The sequence below is a fragment of the Rhineura floridana genome, chromosome 3 (assembly GCF_030035675.1).
Source record: "Rhineura floridana isolate rRhiFlo1 chromosome 3, rRhiFlo1.hap2, whole genome shotgun sequence".
Classification (NCBI taxonomy): Eukaryota; Metazoa; Chordata; class Lepidosauria; order Squamata; family Rhineuridae; genus Rhineura; species Rhineura floridana.
This window is the reverse complement of record NC_084482.1, coordinates 148589873-148612321: the sequence shown is the minus strand read 5'-3', so window position 1 is coordinate 148612321 and position 22449 is coordinate 148589873. Positions and strand designations below refer to the sequence as shown.

General features: G+C 40.4%; 1 protein-coding gene across 3 annotated transcripts in view; it reads left to right on the top strand.

Annotated features, from left to right (window-relative positions):
- IL17RD (interleukin 17 receptor D) overlaps positions 1 to 22449 on the top strand; it is a 113690-nt gene that overhangs the window by 84095 nt on the left and 7146 nt on the right. Inside the window, exons 4-12 of one of the 3 annotated variants that reach the window (XM_061618277.1) lie at positions 746 to 864; positions 2238 to 2358; positions 10524 to 10568; positions 10675 to 10826; positions 14720 to 14785; positions 15621 to 15675; positions 16417 to 16527; positions 17607 to 17791; positions 21492 to 22431. In XM_061618277.1, coding sequence (XP_061474261.1) covers positions 746 to 864; positions 2238 to 2358; positions 10524 to 10568; positions 10675 to 10826; positions 14720 to 14785; positions 15621 to 15675; positions 16417 to 16527; positions 17607 to 17791; positions 21492 to 22431 — 1794 coding nt within the window. The remainder of the gene's footprint in view (positions 1 to 745; positions 865 to 2237; positions 2359 to 10523; positions 10569 to 10674; positions 10827 to 14719; positions 14786 to 15620; positions 15676 to 16416; positions 16528 to 17606; positions 17792 to 21491; positions 22432 to 22449) is intronic. The other 2 variants (XM_061618278.1, XM_061618279.1) reach the window with 2 other exon arrangements.

The window sequence follows — 22449 nt, the reverse complement described above, 5'->3', positions numbered from 1 at the left end:
TGCGGAAGCATCTTGTGATTTACAAGTACAAGATTCCAAGTAGGCCAGCTGTGCAGAGCACTTTCTCTTAAAAACCTGCTTCTGAGCCTTGTAACCATTTTTATAATGATTTTCATTCCAACAAAACTTCATATATTTACAACTGATGTTTTCAATTTTGTAGGCACTTGACACACTTCTGAAACAGCACAATCCCCTGCCTTCCTCCTGTCTTCAATCATGGGGACTGGGGCTCTTTCATGTTGAATTGTACATTGGGAGCACTACCTTCCTCCTCATGGGGTACTCCCAAGTGTTTCACAGCACATGCTCAAGGACAAAGCTCTGACTCTTCCTACAGTGCACACTGCTAGCATCCACACGTTTTGGTTGGCTACCAAGGTCAACATTTGTGGCTGCCTACCTCTGAGCAAGATGTAACCTCACCTTGTCCTGATTGTCTAGTGAATTAAAAAGAATTTAAAAAAATCTTATGTGCTACTTAAAAAAAAGTTATTCGTACCTTGGCAAGACGCATTTTAACATCACAGAGCTTCTTCCTGTATTAGCTCAACAATGTGAGAGCTACCATAGTGTGTCTCTTTCATGTGATGTTCCATTAATGGTAGGAAGCTGGAGGTTACACGGGAGGAACCAGCTTATGAATATATGTCTTCCCTCTCCCACATATACATACATACATGTATACACACACAACACATTCATCCTTTAAATATGTGTTTGGTTTTTGTTGAAATGTATGCAGGTATTGAATTTCTGAAGGGATTTCGAGTAATACTTGAAGAGTTAAAATCAGAAGGAAGACAGTGTCAACAGTTGGCTTTAAAAGACCCAAAGCAGCTCAATTCAAGTTATAAGTGGACTGTAAGTAGTGTACTTTCAGGAAACATTTTAGTTTTATTTAAAGTGTTGAATAATTCAGGCCAAAAATCCAGAACAGTTCTTTTATAAGAAGCCCCATTAAAGTTAGTGGAGCTTCTGATTTATTTATTATTTAAAAGAATTTCTAAGCTGCATAATATTTTTAAAATATCTAAGCTTTATACACATTATGTGCAATATAAAAACAATATAAATTAAAGCAAAAATACAATATAAAAGCAAATAAAACAGATTCAGGCGATTCTTGGTACAAGCTCTTTTCAAAGTTGTGACCTTGATTATTAAACTATTTGAACCTATCTTATTATCAGAGGTGCTGCTAGTAGAAACACCAGCACAGTTGCTCTCAGGCAATTATTTGCCCATTTGGACCTTAAAATAAAGTGAACTCCTCATGTGTCCCTTTTGTTTCCTGAAGAAACTGAGGGGAAAATATTATTTTGACAAATAAGTAAATGAGCTTTTTTCTTCGTCAAGAGTTGCACTCTGTTAGACTTTTGCATCCCTACACCTGATATTTGGGTGCTCTGAGAGAGAAAGCCCGCCTGTCATAAAGGAAGTAGGTAACTAGATGTACAATGCTCATATGCAGTACACATTCCCAAGATGTTGACAATGTAGATGGAAGGACTTGGAGAAAATATGAGTATGGTAGTTGGGACCAGAAGAATTATTCTGAAGAAGAGGCGGGAACAATTTTTCCATCAAGGGGCTGTATTCTCTCTGGGTAATCTTTTGAGGGGAGCACATGCCAGTGGGGCTGGAGCCACTAGTGGACAGGGCTGAAGCCTTTTTTCTCTCTGCCACCTCTTTCCTCTCTCCTCCCCTCTTCCTCCCTCTCCAGTGAGTCTAAACTTTCAGGCTTGTTTGTGGAAGGGCCCAACTGAAGGTGATCCATTTCAGTTTCAGTTCCTACTGAAGGCAGAGTGCATTTCTCAGTTGCTCTTCCCCATTTTTATCAGAGCTGAGCACACTGCTCCTCTTTGAGAATTCCCCTACCATCCCTTTGCAGCAAAGGAAGTGAATGACTCCCTTGGTAGGGCGGGAGCTTCTCTTTGGAAGATCATGGGGTCAAGAGACCTCTAGTTTCTATTTTGTATAAAGAACCATACTCAGATTATGAGGGAATGGTAGAGAGCTGTACCCTCCTTAAAACAGCAGCTACTTCAGCCATCACAAAAGGTAAGGGGACTGGTTGCCTTTTGATTCCCATGTACTTCAAGCACTGCAAAGAAGAATGATGGACTTGTGTTAGGCAAATACATGTACTCACACTGAAGTGGCTGTAGAGGAAGCATTAAAATATGTTACTGACTGGCTTTAATTTCTCTGTCCCCTCCTCCAACCATTTGCAGGGAGTGGAGTCTCAGTCTTTTCTAAATCTGAAATTTGAAACTGACTACTTTGTAAAGATTGTCCCTTTCCCATCCATTAAGAATGAAAGCAACTACCACCCCTTTTTCTTCAGAACTCGGCGTAAGTACAATAGCAACTACTGCTTTCTGCTTTTAGAGATATCTGTGTCTTGACTCTTAATGAAGGCAGGTAGCAACTGAAATGGCAAGCTCTCACTTCTAGTTAAAATCCACATCAAAGCATACTTTAACTGAAATGCATTTGGCCGCCTCAAGAAGATGGGAACAGGAGTCACGGTCGACAATACAGGAACTATTAGAAACATTTTGATAGATTCATAAAATACTTGTTTAATGTCATTCAAACTGTGGTTGTTCCCTCCCCCTCCCCCTCCTCCAGTGATTGCTATTACTTTTAGCACACACACATCATGTACAGTACATGCATTTGGATGCAAGAGCAAACCTTGGGCTCCTCTTCTATCATATTTTTTATATTTAGTGTACACCTCTGTAAGTAGAGACCTGCTTATGCCACCTATCAATCTGCTCCAAAGGGTTGAGGGACACATCAGGGCAGATCTGATGGTGCACAGTGGGAGGAGAAGGAGGGGAAGATCATTGCACTTGCAGGGAGGGACTTCCGGTGGAGAGAATGACGATGCCGGCTGCTTGCTGGTTGAGCTCCCGCGTTTTGTTGAGTATTCTGAAGTTTATTCTATTTTGAATACTATTTTAGGATAATAAATTAAGACTGGAAAGTCAACTTAATGAGGAGGCCTATCTTGTCCCACGAGGGGAGACAATTACATATGTGAGCTGAGGAGTGAATGTTTTCCAAATGCATCAAAAGGCCTCTCAGCAGATTAATAGCTATTGCAACATTTCTTACAACTGCCAGCTGTTCGTTATCTAGCTGAGATTCTGCCTAGCCAAGCAAGCTAAGAAAGAACAATTAAGGCACAAGATAGTAACAACTGCTTGATCGGCTGTATTTCGTTGTGATCTTTCTCTAAGCTTTAACATCTCCCGTGAACTTTATGGCTGATAAGGTGCGTTGAGACTAACACATCAGGGGTGAGAACCGACTGACCCCCAACGTATGCTCTTATTGGAGCTACCCAGGGATTTAAAGCCATAGGCAACAAATAAGCCAGAGTTCTTCAACATCTATGTTCAGTGTATAAAATAACTTATTGCCGAAGTTATTAAAGACATGGTGTTAACGAGAGCGGGGTATCGGACCCTGGGTATCCCTCTTTTTCAGACACCTCCCTCAAACAAGCATGGCACACAAATGAAAATCACTCAATTCTTTGCAGAGACGAAGAGGCTGACAAGTAAGGAGGAGGACCCTGCCTGTTTAGACTGGTCTGTTGACATCAAGGGCAGTCTGTTAGAATGTGAGGACAAAGAGGACAATATCAATCTTGCCTGTGAACTTGCACTGACAGAGGCGGAGGAGGAATTACAAACTCCTTCACCGTGTGCTTTAACCCAAAACAACTCAGCTAGCAGGAGTATTGAAACAACTTTCCAACATTCGTTGCAGCAACTCTTTCTAACAACTAATCAAAACACTCCGGTGCTTTTATCTTCTCCAGCTATTGAGGACCGTTCAGTTGAAGGATGGCTTTCTCAAATTTCTAAAGAAATTGAGTTAATAAAATCTTTTCTTGATAAAAGCAACTACCTCTTAACCTCTGTCACAGAATTTTTATTGGCGCTGAACCAGGTACACCCCGAAGAGGAGCTGATAAGCCATACAACGACGGACAAAGTTAACAACACCAATATTAGGTCAACAATGAAAAGAGATACAATCAAAACCCGTAAAAAAAAGGGATCTACCTTGCTGGGGGGAAAAAAGAGCAAAAATATTAAAAATACAAAGTTACCCAGGTACAGAAAAATGGAATTCCGGAAATTGTTCCGACATTTGGATTCGGAGCCTAAGCAGAGTACCTCGCAACAGATCCTTATATCCTGCAGCAATATGAGGTGTAAGGACAAGGATTTATTGCACCCCTCTAAGACCTTTGCTTCAAATTTGCCACCAGCCTCTCCTCTTCTAGATATTAGTTCCGAAAAAATTCTACAAGATGAGGAGCTTAAAACCAACAACAGTGACAAGGGAAAATTCCTTGAGAAAAACAAATGGAATTTAACCCTGGCTCGGACAAAATTGGCACTATGTAACTTACATAAACCGAGGGGAATTTTGACCCAAGATGAACGGAAATCTCATCTCATAGATGTTTTAAAGCAGATACTTCCAGGTATGTTCTCGGCTGCTGATATAGAGTGTGTCAAATACCTTTACTATAATGGAATAAATGCTAGAGCGATAATCACCTTTAAAGATTAGAGTTAGGCCAGGGCGTGTTATGCCTGTAAGGGTGCTTTCCACAGTCTTAACATCTCTGTTTCGCGGGTTTTTGAGAATGTGGCCTTTCCTTCGCCGCTGATAACGCCTTCCTACAATTCCCTAAGTGGTATTGACGCGGAGAAAGTAATTAATCCTACGAGAATAACAAACTTGGATTGTAGTAAATATCTCCCCCTACCATCTGCTGTATATGTTGAAGAACCTTACTCGGGGACTGAGGATGCCGGGGTTGTAGATAAAATTCGAATCCCTGCTGATGAAGTAGTCTCCCCTATTGATAAGGAAGAACTTAGACTACTGGATTCATTTGGTGAGCTGCCGGCAGCATCCCAAAGGGAAATTTTAGCAAGGTTGGAGGTCCTAAAATCTCATTTAATAACACTCTCTTCTGCTGAAAGTGGATTTAATTGGAATCTCAAAGCTGTGGAGAAACACCCTATTCCATCTCAAAGGGAGATTGATTCTAAAGCTTTGAAGGATGTGCCAGGTAGAGAGTCTGGGGTGAGGAAGCTCCAGGTTTTAGTGGAAGTGAACCCAGTAATCAATAATTCCGTATGTAGAGCTACCAAGAGCCCCTTAAAATGTCCATCTACTAGCAACAGTCCCCGGAGGGTTAAAGCGACCTCCACTTGGTTAGAAATGCAAAGGTTAGACCCGAGGGAAATGGGCACCCCGGAACTAACATTGCCCAAAAAGGATCATCCAAACACGACCTTTAATTGTGTATATTCCAATGTCAGCAGGTGGAGTACATCTCTGGAGGAGATTGAGCTCCTCGAAACGGACTCTGAGGTTGTAGAGTGTCTCGGGGCAGAACCAAAATTGAGAAGCAAGCATACAAATTCGAATATTGCTAGAATTGAAATGGAAGGCAAACCTCCTAGTTTTCTTCCCTGACAGAGAGCCCTTCAGTCAAACGAGCAACTTTCTCTGTTGACATGGAATATTGCTGGATGGGCGAACAAGAGCTTTGACCCTTCCTTTTTTGATTTTCTTACCTCGCAAGATATTAAGACAAGAAACTTGGCTCCGAGAGGAATTTACCCTGAGTAATTTTGCCGCCTACTCACTCTGGGCCGTGCCCAGCAAGAGAGGGGGTCGTCCTAAAGGGGACCTAGCCGTGCTGGTATCGACCAAACTTGATTCTGGTATCACAAAACTAGGAGAGTTGGAAAATCTTGCGGTGGCCTTGTTGCTTAAATTCTTCCGGTCTCTCCTACTGCTGATTAACGTCTATCTTCCTCCTTTACAACAGAAACCTTTAATTAGGGACACCTGGAGGAAACTGGAGGAGTTCATTATTAAACTGATGAGTGAACACACTGAGGCACATGTCATCCTGGCTGGGGACTTCAACGCAAGAATAGGCCCTAATGACATAGCCTTATATTCTTGCTTTCATTTGGTCCCCCCGGAAGTGGAGACGGGTTATCCCCTCCCGACCAGACACTCCAAGGACGCCAGATGTAACCACGCTGGACTTTGCTTTACTCAGCTGGTCAACAGATTAGACCTGGTGATACTGAATGGGAGAGTGGCAGGCGATCTGTGTGGGGAATTTACTTGCATTAAGGCCTCGGGGGCATCTATGATTGACTATTTTGTTGTTTCACATAGTCTTCTACCAGACGTACTTAAGCGTTGTGTGGGGGCGAGAGGAGATAGTGACCATCTACCCCTATTACTTTCTCTTAACTTGGGGCGCCAGCCACTTTATGTGTCTTGTGTGCCTATGCTAAATCTAGTTGCGGAACAAAGATTTCTGCGTATTAAATGGTCCCCTAAGTTAGCAACTAATTTAACAAATTTCTTAAACTCTACTGGCTCCTGCACTTTACGTGAGTGTATATTATCTACCAAAGACCCCGAGTCAGTCGTAGATCTTTTTCAGGAGTTGATTAATTCTTTTGATACTCAACTAACTGCCAAAAAAGCAGATAAGGCCATTCTCTTCCTCAATTGGTTCTAAACTCTGGTTTGACCGGGAATGTATCAATTTAAAGAATTCCCTTGTGGATAAATATAAATTGTATAGAAGCCTTGATTTAACTTCTATTCCCGCAGATTACTTTGAGCTAAAAAAAAGTTATAAGATCACAATAAAGAAGAAAAAGAAATTGGCGCAAAGAGAAGCGTGGCAAAATCTAATAAAAGCTGTTAGAACAAAAGACACGTCCACATTCTGGAGACTGGTCTCTAGAGGCTATCTATCTAATCCTGTTAGTGTGGACTTCCACATCTCCCCCTGTGAGTGGGAAGCTTATTTTAGATCCATTTTCATGAAGGGACAATGTATTCCGTCTTCAGGTTGGGAGGATATTCATACTCTCCCTACTTGGCCCCCAGTGTCATTCTCAGAAATTACCACTCTCTTAACAATCTCAAATTGGGCAAGGCACCTAGGATTGACAATATTCCCCCGGAACTCTTAAAGGGTAATATAGAGTGGTGGGCGCCAATTTTAGCGGCCCTTTTTACTTCGATTGACCAAACTGCGTATATTCTGGAGGATTGGAAATTAGCCATCATAATCCCTATTTTTAAAAGAGGGAATAGAGCTGACCCGGCAAATTATCGCCCGATCAGCCTGTTGAGTATCATTAGTAAACTGTATGCATCTCATATTTTAGAGAAATTAATAGATTGGATGGAGGCTGAAAACATCTTAGCAGATGAACAAGCCGGCTTTAGAACTGGACGATCCACTATAGATCAGCGTTTGGTGCTCCAACACTTGGTGGACAAGTATTCTTCAAAGCCCAGGGGGTCTCTTTATGCCACATTTATAGATTTGAAGGCAGCCTTTGACTTGATCCCCAGGGATAGGCTATGGAGAAAATTAAGGGAGTCTAATATCAACAAACGTCTCTTAATTCTTATTCGTACTCTATATGAAAACACCCATCTAAAGGTGAGATGCAATCGTGCGGGTAACTTGACTGCGTCGGTTCCAACTACCAATGGAGTCAAATGGATGTGTACTTACCCCCACTCTTTTTAATTTTTATATCAACTTGCTAATTGCCACCTTACCATCTGTAAACTCCCACTCTCCTAAACTGGCCAACAGGCCATTATCTGCCTTACTATATGCTGATGACACCGTTCTCCTATCTTTAACATCTGTGGGTCTCCGGCATCTTTTGGGAGCGTTATCTGTTTACTGTAAGGAGGAAAAGCTCGAAGTTAACTATGATAAATCCAAAATTTTGGTTTTTACCTGTAGAAGGTCCAATCATCGTTGGCAGGTGACTGGACATGAAATTGAACAGGTCCCGGTCTTTAGATATCTAGGGATATTGTTCCATGCCTCTGGATCATGGACTGCAAATATGAACAACACGGCCGAGAAGGCAACTAGAAGTGCGAATGCAGTTCTCGCCTTTTTCTTTTCTAAAGGCGGGCAGTTCATTCCCTCGGCCTTACAGGTATTTAATGCTAAGGTCCTCTCTCAATTGATATATGGCTTCCAGCTCTGTATACAGAGTAATTACGCTTTATTTGAGAGCATTCAATCCAGATTTTCCAGAAGCATTCTTGATGTTCCTAAGTGTATTCCTAATGTGATGCTGCATTTAGAACTTGGGACACTATTGGTAGAAACGCGCGCTTGGACTCATAGGTTCAACCTTTGGTTGAAACTGCTATTTGCTCCCCTAGGGCTTGCTCCACTAATTCTGATAGACACTTTTCAATCACGATGGCAAATTGCTGTAATTAATAAATTACATTTGATTGGTCTATCACAGTCGGTGGTAATAGGCCTGGGCTATAGCAAGGCCAAGGACGTTATATGCCAACGTCTTCGTGACATTGAACTACAAAATAATCTGAGTTGTGTGGCAGCATATCCATCTTATCGGCTCAGTGTGAGTTCCTTAGCGCCTGCGGGCTATTTAACCAAATTGAGCATCACCAAGTATAGGAGATCATTCACATTGGCGTGTTTTAATGTACTCCCCTCAGCACTTTTGGAGGGAAGGTACAAGAAAATTCCTTTTACTGACCGGGTATGCCTCTGTGAGGCTGGTGTTGTGGAAACTATTGATCACATTTTACTCCAGTGCTCATTATATCTTGACCTCCGTGAACTTTTTATTACTCCATGTTTGGCTAAAATGCCGAGAGTCCCAGACACGCCATACATTCGTAGTCTACTCGAGGACTGATGTCACGAGGTTACAGAACTGGTAGCGAAATTTTGCGTAGCTGCCATTGCTCGCAGGAAGGTTTTAGTTAAATGATTTTAAAATATTTTCTTAGCTTATTGATGAGTTAAGTTTTATCTTGTAACTATAAATTACATGCAAATTGTTCTGTATTCTGCTGGTCAGCGACTGAAATAAATTAATTATTATTGCACTTGCAGAAATCATTCCATGCATGGAATGATTTAGTTGGATACAATACTCAGCACTTTCCTCTTGTAAGCTCCAGTTCACATTAAAGCTCCTGGGTGTGGTCCTGGTGGTTGCAGCCCTCTGTTTGTACTTCCCACATCTCTGATAGGTATGGACCACCTAACAGAATGAGATTCAGACCATTGCAGTGATCATTTGAGGAACTTAATGGTCTGTCTGAATCTAACCTCTGTGGGTTTCTCTTTTATAGCTTGAAGCTACAATCTTCTGGAATTATTATTAAGTATCATTAATTTATTAATCTCCTACACAGTGTCTCATGGTGATATACAACAATATACAATAAAAGCAGCAAAAACAAAAAAATATATTTAAAACAAAGCAAAACAAAAATAATACAAAATAGACACTCACGGAAAAGAACCATCCATGTAGCTGGGAAAGTCCATCAGAACAAAAACGTTTTCAGTTGTTTTTGGAAAGTGCAGATAGTGGGTGCCCATCTCAACAGGAATCCTGTCCCACACAACAGGGGCAGCCACACTGAAAGCCCTGCTCCAAGTTACCATGCAGTGGGCTTCTCATATCTTTGGAATTTACAGGTGAAGCTCTCCCACAGCGTGCAGTGGCCTATTGGGTGCACAAGTGAAAAGGTGGTCTCTAAACCAGCTTGGTCCTGAGCTGTATAGAGCCTTTATACGTTAGTACCAATATCTTAAACATGGCCCAGTAGCAGATTGGCAGCCAGTGCAAATCCTGTAAGCTGGGGATTTCGCAATAGTTTACCCCCATCAGCAACCTGTTTGCTGTGTTCTGCACTAGTTGCAGCCTCTCTAGAGCATCCTCAAGGGTAGCCCCACACATAGAGCCATTGCTATAATCCAACCATGAGGTTACCATTGCGTGGATAACTGTGGTCAAACTATCCCGATCTAGGAACAGCCGTAGCTGTCTTACCAACCAAAGTTGGTAAAAAGCACTCCTATCCACCAAGAACACCTGTGTCTCTAGTGACAGAGTTTGATCCAAGAGCATCCCCAAGGTATGCACTTGCTTCTTCAAGGACAATGCAACCCCATCCAGGGCAGGCACCCCATAGCTCAAGAGCCAGGGGGCTGAGAAGCGTTCATTCAATGCTACTTGAACTGTCCCTGGAGATAACACCTGAACAGTGCCCCCAATGTCCATCTTCTATAGATGATCCAAGAAAATACCATGGCCAAGTTCTGTCTTTCCCCTTCTTCCTCACTTATTTTATCAGTGCAAGGTCATTCCTGCTTTTTGTGTGGTGCACAGCAAATTTATGGGAAACAGCTATAGTGTACGATTTATTTGCTGGAATGCTTGATCTGCCGTATACCGAGGGCTCTTGGCAGGTAACAATTTAACAGTTCTGTGACTGTCTGAAAGTTAGGATGTAATATATGATATAACCCACCCTTGGATCTGCAACTGTGAAGGGTGGGATATATACTTCTTTGTAAAACCTGAAATTTTAACAAACCCTTTTATGTATATATATTTTTTTCCTGCTAGCTTGTGAATTGCTGCTACAGCCGGAAAACTTAGCCTGCAAACCTTGTAAGTGGAAATGTTTTCTTAGCATTGGCTGAACAAGAATTATACAGTATAAATTAACAATGTTCTTGAAATAGTAATTAATGTCTAAATCTCTCTTCTTTGATAGTTTGGAAGCCAAGGAATCTGAATGTTACCCAGCAAGGCTTTAATATGCATGTGTCTTTTGACCATGCACCACATAATTTTGGATTCAGATATTATTATCTGCACTACAAACTTAAAAATGAAGGACACTACAAACAGAAGACTTGCAGACAGGTTTGCTGAGCATGATTTATAGTACTGTATACATGGAATTGTTAAACATATAAATCCCCTGGAGATAGATTTTTGAAATATTCTTCAGACCATTTCCTTTTTGAACAGCAGGGAGAAAAATCTGTTTGTACTGGTTGATAGGGATAAACATGTTACATTTAAGATTTCTATATTTGCTCTAGCAGTTCAATAGATCAGACAAAAATTTGTCACACAAAATGGGGGTATACTCAAATAACTATAAACAAAACAAGTAAAATAGAACCTTAATATATGTCAAAGGTAGAAGTAGAACATTAAGGTGGATGTAGCAGTATAAATCCTGAAAGTATTTATTTTAGAATAAAATAAAACAAAAATATATCAATATAACAGAATATTGCTGAAGTCATGAAAAGTGTTTTACAAAAGTATATAACAAGAACAATATATAAATATGAATATTGTCTTCTTGTGTGGAACAGAAATAATAGAATAATCAATTTCTTATGCTCTAAGGATATTTTCAAGAAGGTCCAGCCATTTCAAGATGGTCCAGCCAGACGCGTTTCGACACACAGTGTCTTTTTCAATGGCTATAAAAACGGCTCTCAATATGAATTGAATATAATACAGTATCCAATGAATTATTGCAATCAATGCTTATAATGCATTATCCTTGTCCACAAGGTTTTTTTTGTGGACAAGGATAATGCATTATAAGCATTGATTACACAAAATGGGGTACAATGTGTTGGGGATCATCTATGTATCTCTCAGCTTGATTGGTTGCAGTTTTTTGATGACCAATGGCTCATCAAATAAATTTGACTGACTGATGGTTAAGTGTTAACAGCTATATGCTAGTGGATATAGAGTTAGGACGTAGTCCGTAAAAATAGCAAATTTAGGGTGCAATCCCTAAAAATAGCAGTTATTCCAGTGGAGGAGTAATAGTATTTAGCAGAACCTCTACTACACTGATGAAATGTGCAACATGCTGCCCCCAAAAAGCCTCACCAACAGAACTCTCAGATGCACTGTCAGAATGACTAAACTAAGGCAGAGTTATGGGCACTCATTTCAATGGCAAATCTTTTTGCCAGCCCCAGACCTGGTGCAAGAAATTTCCCTTGAATTGACTGGCCTGTGTGGGTTGATTTCCTATGTGTGTGAACTGCATGAGACATAGTCACTAGCATGGCCCCTGACTGGGGAGGATTGGTGGCGTTTCTAGGAACTCTGTGGGCATAGCTCTTTCCCCACTGTTTTCGTATTTTCTACATTTCATGTTGTCCCCTCCAAGACTGAGTATGTATTGGATGCAGCGGGTCTGCCGCCAATGTATGTCTAGCTTTGGTGTGAGTGCAGGGTTGCTCCACTCATCAGTGTATTTAAAGTTAACTTTTTGGAGAGAGGTTCTGTGGATAAATGCTGTATATATGTTTAAGTTTGTATTAGAAGAAAAGGTATATTTTGTCACCTCTGTGACTGTCATGAGGCCTTGTATTGTTACATTGTTACAAGTCTGCTTAGCAGTGGCTGCTTGGTGACAAGTTCTGAGACAACAGAGACAGGATCACTTTGAGAATGTAATAGGTGGGGCCTGGATCAGATAAATTTATTCTGATTGGTTTGGGGAACAGCAGACTCTGATTGGCTGGAAGTTCCAGGCATTTGGGAGTTAACTGTCAGTGAGAGAGTCTGCATTTTATTCCGTTTCCTTACTTCATAATTTCCACATTTTATTTGATCTTTGACATGATGTAAAAGCTAATTCCAGCAATCTAGCAGAATATACAGAATGATTAGAACCCATTTCCATGATAAATGAGTCCAGAAATAATTTGTTTGCAACCTTTGAAACCCAGAAAATCATGGGAGTTTTGCATTAGCCGCAGCTGCTCATGTGACAGGCTACAATGCAGTGTCCCAGCATGCAATGTGTTCCTGCCATTTAGGCCCGTATCAGTTCACCTGATGAAAATTGTGCCGGTATGTCAGTATACAGGGAACTGCACTGCTTGCGTGGATAATGGGTGGGCGATGGCAACAAGTCTGTTGTTCATCATTGTAGTGTGAATGAAATTTAGCTTGACATGGTGCTATATTGGTCAAAAAGTCACGGTTCCTTAATAGAACAGGTATTGCAGTGTGAAAGGAATGTTAGAAGTTGGGACAGAAGTGCTACCGTTATAATCAGTTAAACTAACACAATAAATGCCTTGTCTGAATACAGTCCCAGATGGTAGTGTAGGCAGTTGGGAGTTAAGGAAGTAAGAGAGTTGGTTCATAAGGGCAGAGCGAGGAACAAGACCAGAGAATAGTCGAGGAGACAATTGAGGCCTATACATTAATACCCAGGGTGATGTTAATAATTGGTGAAGATTAGAAGGGAGCTAGTTACCGAGTTGGTCTAAGAGGCTTGAAAAAAATATTACCAGAGGGAAGTGACGCAGGTTGCTGGCTTAACTGTCCAAACAGCCAGGAGAACAACCAGAGGAGCTTTGGGGTACAGAGGCAGGTTGTTCCCAGTAGGTGGACTGGATTGTAGGAGTCATTGGCTGCAGTGGAGATTTAGGGGAATTGGCCTGAGGTAAAAGCCACTTACAGGCTGGTGTCATTAATGGTGTCTCTTGGGTCTTTAGAAACTATCAGCAAGCACCTTTTAAAGACCCAATATAAGTATCAGCATTCCCTCTGTATACAGTATGCAAATAATATCCCTTTAACAAACCTACAGTCTTAGTTTTAAGGTTTAACTTGTCTCTAATGTTGGTGTCCATCTTATGCCCCAAACTTACTATACATACTAGGAGTTTTTTTAAGTATTCTGCATGAATTGGTGGCAGCAGAAAATTAAGGAATCCTGTGTTTATACAAAGTGAGGTTTAGAGGGACCCCAGGAACCCTGACAGGTTCATTGATTATTTCAGTTAAGTGGAGAATATGCTATGTTGCTTACAGGAATTCTTCCTAGTAAACCCATTAGGAACACTCCCACCCAAGTTAAGGACTTTCTAGTCCAGTGATTTCTCAATATGAGAGATTTAAGTGTGTGTTGAACTTCCCTGTTGAAATCAATGGGATGCAAAAGTGCTCCAAATTGCCACTGTGTAAAACTTGATCTCTTTTAAACATTCTGTGCTGCATCAGTGGGATCTTAATACTTACTTGTGTTAATATTGCATTGCTGTTTGTATCTGCATAGGACAAGATGATGCAGTATTTGGACTTTAGAGTATGCGAAGTACTTGAAAGCACACACACAGTACCCTTTTAATCATGTATCAGTGTACATGCATACTATTTTTGTAGCTGAAAGGCAATTTTAATTTTTGCAAGTGCTGCTGCATTTGGGGAAAAATAGGTTTGTTTTTGTAACCTGGGTACAATAGGCAATATATCTAGGCTAAGAGTGGTTCAAAGTCATACAGCTTTCTATGGAATACTAATGTAATGTTCTATTGTAGGCCATAAGACACTGTGTAGTTCTAATTTTCTTGGCTTAAATGCTGATTGCTTTCAATCACATGCATTCATCTTTGGAATCTGCTCCCTTAGGCAGTCTGATACACTTGGCTCTTGCCTGCCAGAGCCAGTCGGTGTGTGCAGCAGAGCTCTCATGTTGACTGTAGGAAGCAGTAGAGCTTGTGTACCTACCTTCACACTTGGCTTTAGATTATAGGCTCTGAGTTCTTAATGTGAGACATTTATTAGACCAAGGGCTCTAAACTTTGTGGGTGTAATAATCTTGATCTGAGTTTGCATTTGTCTGTACCAAATGAATTTCAGATGCTTGGAAGCTGTATAAATTTCCAAACTTAACAGCTTTTTAATGTGAGTGCACTCTCTGGTTAGCATTCATGTGCATACAAATGACTTATAAGGATAATTCTTTCATTTCTTCATAGGAAAAAAATACAGATGTCACAAGCTGTATTCTTCAGAATGTGTCACCTGGAGATTATATAATTGAGGTAAGGTAATTATTTGTAGTTTTAGAAGTTGGGACTGACAGAAATTGCTTTCCTTGTAAAATTAAAGGAGTCAGCATTCCATCTCTCCTTTGAAGCTGGGAACATATTTAGACAATGCCATATTTTTGCATGACTGCCACAATGAAAACATCTATAGTATCTTATTTTTAAAAATAGGGTGTTGGAATGGTGGTGCTGGAAACATATTGAAATCAAACATTCTTGACAACTCTTGATCCAAAGCAGAGTTTTAAACCTTGAATTTTACTGTACGTGACTGTTATGAACACTTAACATTGTTGGAGAGTTTGGATCTTTTTAAGATGAGCAGACTTACAATAAAGTATGGACTAACATATTTGAAGTTTTATACTTTTTTTCAAACATGTCTACTTAATTTCATAACCCTAATTCATTTTTTTAAAGGTATTATTTTCTTTCAAAAATTGTGCATATAATTCATGGTTCTAACTTTACTCCATCCTTCTGGACTGGTTGTTTCATGCCTTCAGTACATGATTGCTCTTTGTTTGATTGATACCTCACAGATGATTCTGTGAAATCAACTCAGTTGAAAAACATTGTGTCTGAGGTGATACTGAAGTTCTATAAACAATGTTAAATGGCTCGTTCACACAGGCAAGTTATCACTTGATGGTGCTGTCACCAAATGAATGAAGCTTGTGCAAATTGTTCTTATAGGTACAGGCCTTTTTTACCAGTAACTTCACTTTTCTGTTGAAGCCTTATTACTTAACAGTGATTTGTCGTATCTCTAAAACAATATTGTCATACAACATTTGAAACAAGAGTTCTTTTCCCCCCTTTTTAAAAGCTGGTTGATGATACCAACACGACAAGGAAAACAATGCACTACGCACTAAAACCAGGTATGACATTTTCTTCTTTAAGAAAGCCATATTAACTTGCTATTTCCTTCTGAAGAATGATTCTTAGTTATTCTCACAATTAAGGTTGGGAGGCATGGCCCAGGTCTACACTAACCCTTTGTTTGCTCTGAAAGCTCTTCCAGCACCAATCCTCTCTTGTCGGTGCTCTGCCCTGTGTAATGGACTATCATTGCTGTCAAACAGTGCCAGTCATGTTTGAGGTTGCATGGTTCTACAAAGCTGTGTGTGTGCTACAGCAGGGGTAGCCAACGTAATGCTCTCCAGAAATTATTGGACTCCAATTCCGATCAGCCTCAGGCCAGCATGGCTAATAATTGGGATGTTGGGAGTTATAATGTAATCTAGTCTAACATCATCTGGAGGGTACCATGTTGGTTGCCCCTGGTGTACAGCCTTCTCCCTGGAAAGGTGAATTCTGTATTTGTGATAATTGCTGGAAATACATGTAGTATGGAGTAATTTTTGCAATAGCACAAATTTCCTAATGCACAAATTATATTATATAGAGATGAGGGAGTGGCCATAAGTATTTTAGATACCTGTGCAAAATAGAGACATAAATAATACAGTGCAAATATATTATTTAATATAGCAATATCACAAAAAGCTATTTAATTAGCGTGCTAGCGTGTGCCAGCAATGACCATAAGAAGATGAGATGGTTAGCTTTTCTCAAATGGAGGTATTCTAATTTAGCAGGTTTTTTTTCCCTTTTCAAAGTGCACTCGCCGTGGGCCGGGCCAATAAGAGCAATAGCCATTACCGTTCCCTTGGTTGTCGTCTCTGCATTTGCAACACTGTTTACGGTAATGTGTCGCAAAAAACAACAAGGTACATGTTCTTCCACAGGATTACTTTTAAGAGGGAAATGTCTATAGCAGGCCTAACAGCAAAAGAAAATTGAATTGTTCAAAAGCTGGATTCATTGTTAGAAGTGTTCTCCTTCAATGTGTTTTGCTTTTCGAATCTCCAGCCTAGCTGTAACCCAAACTGTGTTGAGGTTAATTTGCTTCTGCTCAGCAAATTCCAGCCATATATTTGGATGATGGTATTCAGCAAGCAATAATACTGCTGTGATCATACCAGTTGTGCACCTTATCTCCTGGCAGAGAGCCACTGCAACTTCTCCAGTTTCTGTGTGCCTCCTGGATCATGTGGTCTCTTGCCTCAGGAATGGCTGAAGTTTGTCTGGGCTCAGGTTCTTGTGCAGGATTCTAGGATTGCATCAGCACTGTGCTGATCTGTAACTCATTACAGACTGTGCCCAGAAATAATTTCCTTGTAGTGCTAGAGTTAAAATTGTTTGGCTCTTGTGCCTTGCAGACTGGTGGTATATTTCTAATGATTAGGAGGAGGCTCTGCATTTGCGCTAAATAGGCTGCCTGAAGTAGAGCAGCAAATGGTGCCCAACCTCCCCAGATTGCGGTACATAGTATCCAAGACTGGCTAAGTTATTTTGGCGAGACAGAAAATTTCACAAGTGTCTCTCCCTGAAGTAGCAACACAATAATAGCAAACAACATTTCCTGATGCTCTAAATCAGCTGCCTAAGGCAGCCGCTTCACTGTGCCTAATAGTAGGGCTAGCCCTGATGGACTGTTGCCTGTAGAGAATGACAGTAATTCACCACTTCAATTGTATGTCCATTAGACCAAATGTTTCCCTTAACAATCCTCAAACTGCATAGACAGTGACAATTCATTTATCTGATGAGCGGCTGGAATTTCCAATTGTGTTTAATGCCTGAAGAGGATTTGGTTTTATAGTACTTGAGGTCTGAAGGAAAGGCAGAATATTTTGGGAAATGAAGACAAATGTATAAACTGTTAAAGTTACAAGGTGAAGAAAAAACATGGCAGTGTTTGTATGTGTGTAGATAGTAAAACACTGTACTTTTTGTTTCAATTTAGAAAATATCTATTCCCATTTAGATGAGGAGAGTTCAGAATCTTCAAATTACTCTGCTGCCCTCCATGTAGAAAGGCAACGGCCTCGTCCCAAAGTGTTCATCTGCTATTCCAACAAAGATTGTCAGAAGCACATTAATGTCATCCAATGCTTTGCCTATTTCCTTCAGGACTTCTGTGGTTGTGAGGTAAGTCTTTGTAGTGGCTGGCATTGCTTTGCACTTACTTGTGCATGTGTGTACTTAAACATGCATATTACATAAGCCTCATAATGGTTAGTTCTAGAAACTATCATTGAAAATTACTTAGCTGTGAACAAGTATTGGTGGAACATGCACATTGAAAAATAAAATATTGTTGGTTTGCATAAAGCCCTGGATTCCTAATACTACATCTTAAAATATTCTTGGCCCAGGCCATCTCTTTTTTTAAATACTCAAAATTATGTGAAAATATCTATTTTTGTGTATGAAAATATCTATTTTGAATAGATAGATTTGGCAAAGTCAAAATAAGAAAAAAATTATTAGCCTGCAGGAGTCATTTTGAATTTTCTTTGTTCAGTGTTAATCCTGTCTCTGTGAGGTTTAAGTTAATTGGCATTTGCATGAATTTAAATGTTGATTTATTTATTTTTTTGCATAAAGAGATTCATGCAACAGGTCTGACCTCTAGTGGTCAAATCTTGGTAAAAGACAAGTCCCTGTGTTGGTCTGCTTTAGTTTCTTTTCAGAGGAATGACTATAACATATAGAGTTGTATCCAACCCTAAACTCATGGGACTCATGCCGATTGATTTGACTGGTCTACTCAGAGTATGACTTTGTTGGAAACAAGCCTTAATTTTTTTTGAAAGGTATAAATTAATGCTAAAGCGCTTTAGCTTTAGTCAAACAGATGTTCACTTCAGTATTGGGAACAGTTCTACACAATGATCTTTGACACAGGTGCTTACTCACACGGAGCTCCCAAGTGTATGTAGCAGTTTCTGTGTACTTTTTGATTAGCTTGTTACTTTTTGAGCAACTAAATTTCTTCTGTGTGGTTTATAATGTAGGATCAGGGCAAATAACCTAGCCTTGCAATTTACAGTTCATTTGGTGCATGCAGCAGCTGTCCTTGACTGACAGATCTGAGCCGAGTATGTAGTTGGCCTCTCAAGAGAGGAAGCTAGGATTGGCTGCTACCATTTTAGATGGCTTCCTCATCCCTCTTATCCTTAAAGGCTATTGCCTTGATGGTACAACGCAATCTAAAATGGTATCTGTCTCACATGCTCTTGGAGATCTGACCAATACAGAGACAAAGAGACAGATACCTGGAGCATCTTGGTGCTGGCACTCTCAGGGATGAAACAAATGCTTTGTTGAGGATCTAATGAACCAGCTATTGACATGCCTGCTAGCATTTTGAAGTCTTTGATATGATGCTGTTCCACTTGCTTTTGATTCTGCTAAAGCAGGAAAAGGGGAGGCAGTTTTTGCTATTCCCCCTTCTGCCTCCTATCCCCTACCCCCAAATCTGTTCTAAAGTGTTAAGAGGGCCTTCCAGAACATCATGGAAGGTGGTGTGGGGGTCTGCAGGGGGAATTGGCAAAAAGTGCCTCTCCAGCTAGTTGGAATTACAGCACTGGATTTCACTCCTTGTGCTGAGAGAGTGATTTATGGATGTGACTCAAGAGCTGCTGAAGCGGAAAACTGGTGGTGGTGAGAAGTGTACATACATTGGGAGCGAATTTCTGTCAGTAGTTCATATGCCACCCTTGCATATTATTTGTTAAATACCTACACTGAAATTACTTCTGTAATAAATGAATATACTGGCTACTGCTCACCGTAGGCTAAAATATTACTACTGTTCTGAATAGCTTTTTCTTGATAGGTATATTTTGCTGCAATTAATTGTTCTGGTGCTGATTTTTTTTTTTGTAATGATATGGTGCTGTCAGATGTTGCTATTTATTACTATTTTTGCTGCTGTTTTATTACTGCTGATTCTTATTCCTGTCTCTTATGCAGCTATTATATTGTTCTCAAGTGGTTTTGTGACTGTATATTTATATGATGGAATCTGTCTTGTGAGGGCTGAGCCACAAAAGGCATCCCAAAAATATTTTAAATCAATACTATACTGTATTGATTTATACTGTATTGATATACAGAACTGGTTCCAGGCTTTTTACATTCATCAAATGGCTTTGGGAATTATTTTTATGGATGGATACATATTTACAAACAAAGGGAATCCTTTGAGCTCAGTGAGTTCTCTCCAGGAACCTGTTCTCCTCTTATAGGACCATCTTTGTTCCGTGGTTTATTTATCTACATTCTAAAAGCAATCCCAAGAGTGCAAAAATGGCATTGGATATGCCCACTTGAATAACCAAGAGTTCTTGCACTCATTTTACCCCTTTCTTGGTATTGCTCTAAAACACAGATGGTACCAGGGAATTTCTCTACAGCAGAATTGATCAGGCAATGGAACGCAAATTTTTATAAACGTATAAAATTTTTCAGTGAATAGTGGGCAGCTACCATATCAAATGTTTTATCTAACAGGCTCACTGGAGACTAGGTGGTTTAGTCCTCTTTATAAAATATACTCATTTGGTATATGCTTCACTTATTTGGTCATATATAAGTAACTTTATGATTCTTTGTTGCAACATAAGAACATAAGAAGAGCCTGCTGGATCAGGCCAGTGGCCCATCTAGTCCAGCATCCTGTTCTCACAGTGGCCTACCAGGTGCCTGGGGGAAGCCCGCAAGCAGGACCCGAGTGCAAGAACACTCTCCCCTCCTGAGGCTTCCGGCAACTGGTTTTCAGAAGCATGCTGCCTCTGACTAGGGTGGCAGAGCACAGCCATCATGGCTAGTAGCCATTGATAGCCCTGTCCTCCATGAATTTGTCTAATCTTCTTTTAAAGCCATCCAAGCTGGTGGCCATTACTGCATCTTGTGGGAGCAAATTCCATAGTTTAACTATGCGCTGAGTAAAGAAGTACTTCCTTTTGTCTGTCCTGAATCTTCCAACATTCAGCTTCTTTGAATGTCCACGAGTTCTAGTATTATGAGAGAGGGAGAAGAACTTTTCTCTATCCACTTTCTCAATGCCATGCATAATTTTATACACTTCTATCATGTCTCCTCTGACCCGCCTTTTCTCTAAACTAAAAAGCCCCAAATGCTGCAACCTTTCCTCGTAAGGGAGTCGCTCCAACAAAATAGCTTCTTCTACTAGCATGATTTCCTTCCTACTGCCAATCTTGCAACATGTATAAGTTTTGGTTAATATTAGACCATTTCACACATCACAGCTGTTCACATGCAATTGCGTTGGGGGTGGCATGGAGGTGCTATGAATATGAACTGTTGCTGCATTGTAGGCGATGTATGTACAACTGCCACAGTTTCCTGCAGTGATGGTTTGGAGCCATTGTAAAAATCGTGATGGCTGGCCATATACCACTCATATGGAGGCATCAGGCAAGCACAGTCAGAATCCCTTGCTAAGCAAAGACTATCACATGGGGACTGCCTTGATGTAGGAACCAGTTCCTACTCTTGCCTGCACAGATATCTATTCCTTTGAAATTATTACCTTAAAAAAAATCCTCTCAAGGAGATACTTAAACAAACCTATTGTTCAGGGATGGGGAGCCTGTGGCCCTCCAGATCTTTGTTGGACACCAACTCCCATCAGCCCCAGCCAGAATGGTCTGTGGTTGGCAATGATGAGAGTTCTAGTCCAGCAATATCTGGTGGGTCACAGGTTCCCCATCCCTACTAATGAATGTCTGCTCATAAACTCACACACAAGTTATTGAGCATAAGTAATACATATTGATTGTCAGTCCATTATATGATAGTTATAATCTTCTTTTTTTAGGTTTCTTTAGATTTATGGGAAGATCTGAGAATTTGTAAAGAAGGGCAAAAAGACTGGCTCCATCGAAAAATCAATGAATCCCAATATATCATCATTGTGTGTTCCAAAGGAATGAAATACTTTGTGGAGAAAAAGAACTGGAAACACAAGGGACCCAGGGAAAAGGATGCTGGAAAGGGAGAACTGTTTCTGGTCGCTGTAGCTATAATAGCAGAGAAGCTGCGACATGCAAAACAGAATTCACATGACCTCTACAAGTTCATTGCTGTCTACTTTGATTATTCCTGTGAGGGTGATATTCCTGGTATTCTGGATTTAACTACAAAGTACAAGCTCATGGATAACCTGCCTCAGCTTTATTCTCATTTACAGTCCAGAGATCTTAGCCTTCATGATTCAGATTTGTATCCTGTACACATTAGCAAAAGAAATTATTTCAGGAGCAAATCTGGGAGGTCTCTTTATGTAGCCATTTGCAACATGCACCAGTATATTGACGAGGAGCCTGACTGGTTTGAAAAGCAGTTTGTTCCTTTTTCCCCAGCACCTTTACATTACCAAGAGCCTGTGATGGAAAAATTTGACTCTGGATTGGTGTTAAATGATTTAGTCAGTAAACAAGTGACTGATGGGGATTTCTTCTTAAAAGCAGATGCAAATATTGTTCCACCTTTAAATTCAGACTCTCATTGTGTGATGCAGCATTTGACTCTTGGAGAGGACAGAGAATCTCAGGACATTCAGAATGGTAGCTCCATTCTTCAGCCATTGTTACATAGCGTAAAAGCTTCCATTCTCCCAGATATGCCCCGGGACTCTGGAATTTATGATTCTTCTGTTCCTTCATCTGAATTATCATTACCTTTAATGGAAGGACTCTTAGCAGACCAGATTGAAACCTCTTCCATTGCAGAGAGTGTCTCCTCTTCATCAGGACTGGGTAAGATGGGACAGCTGA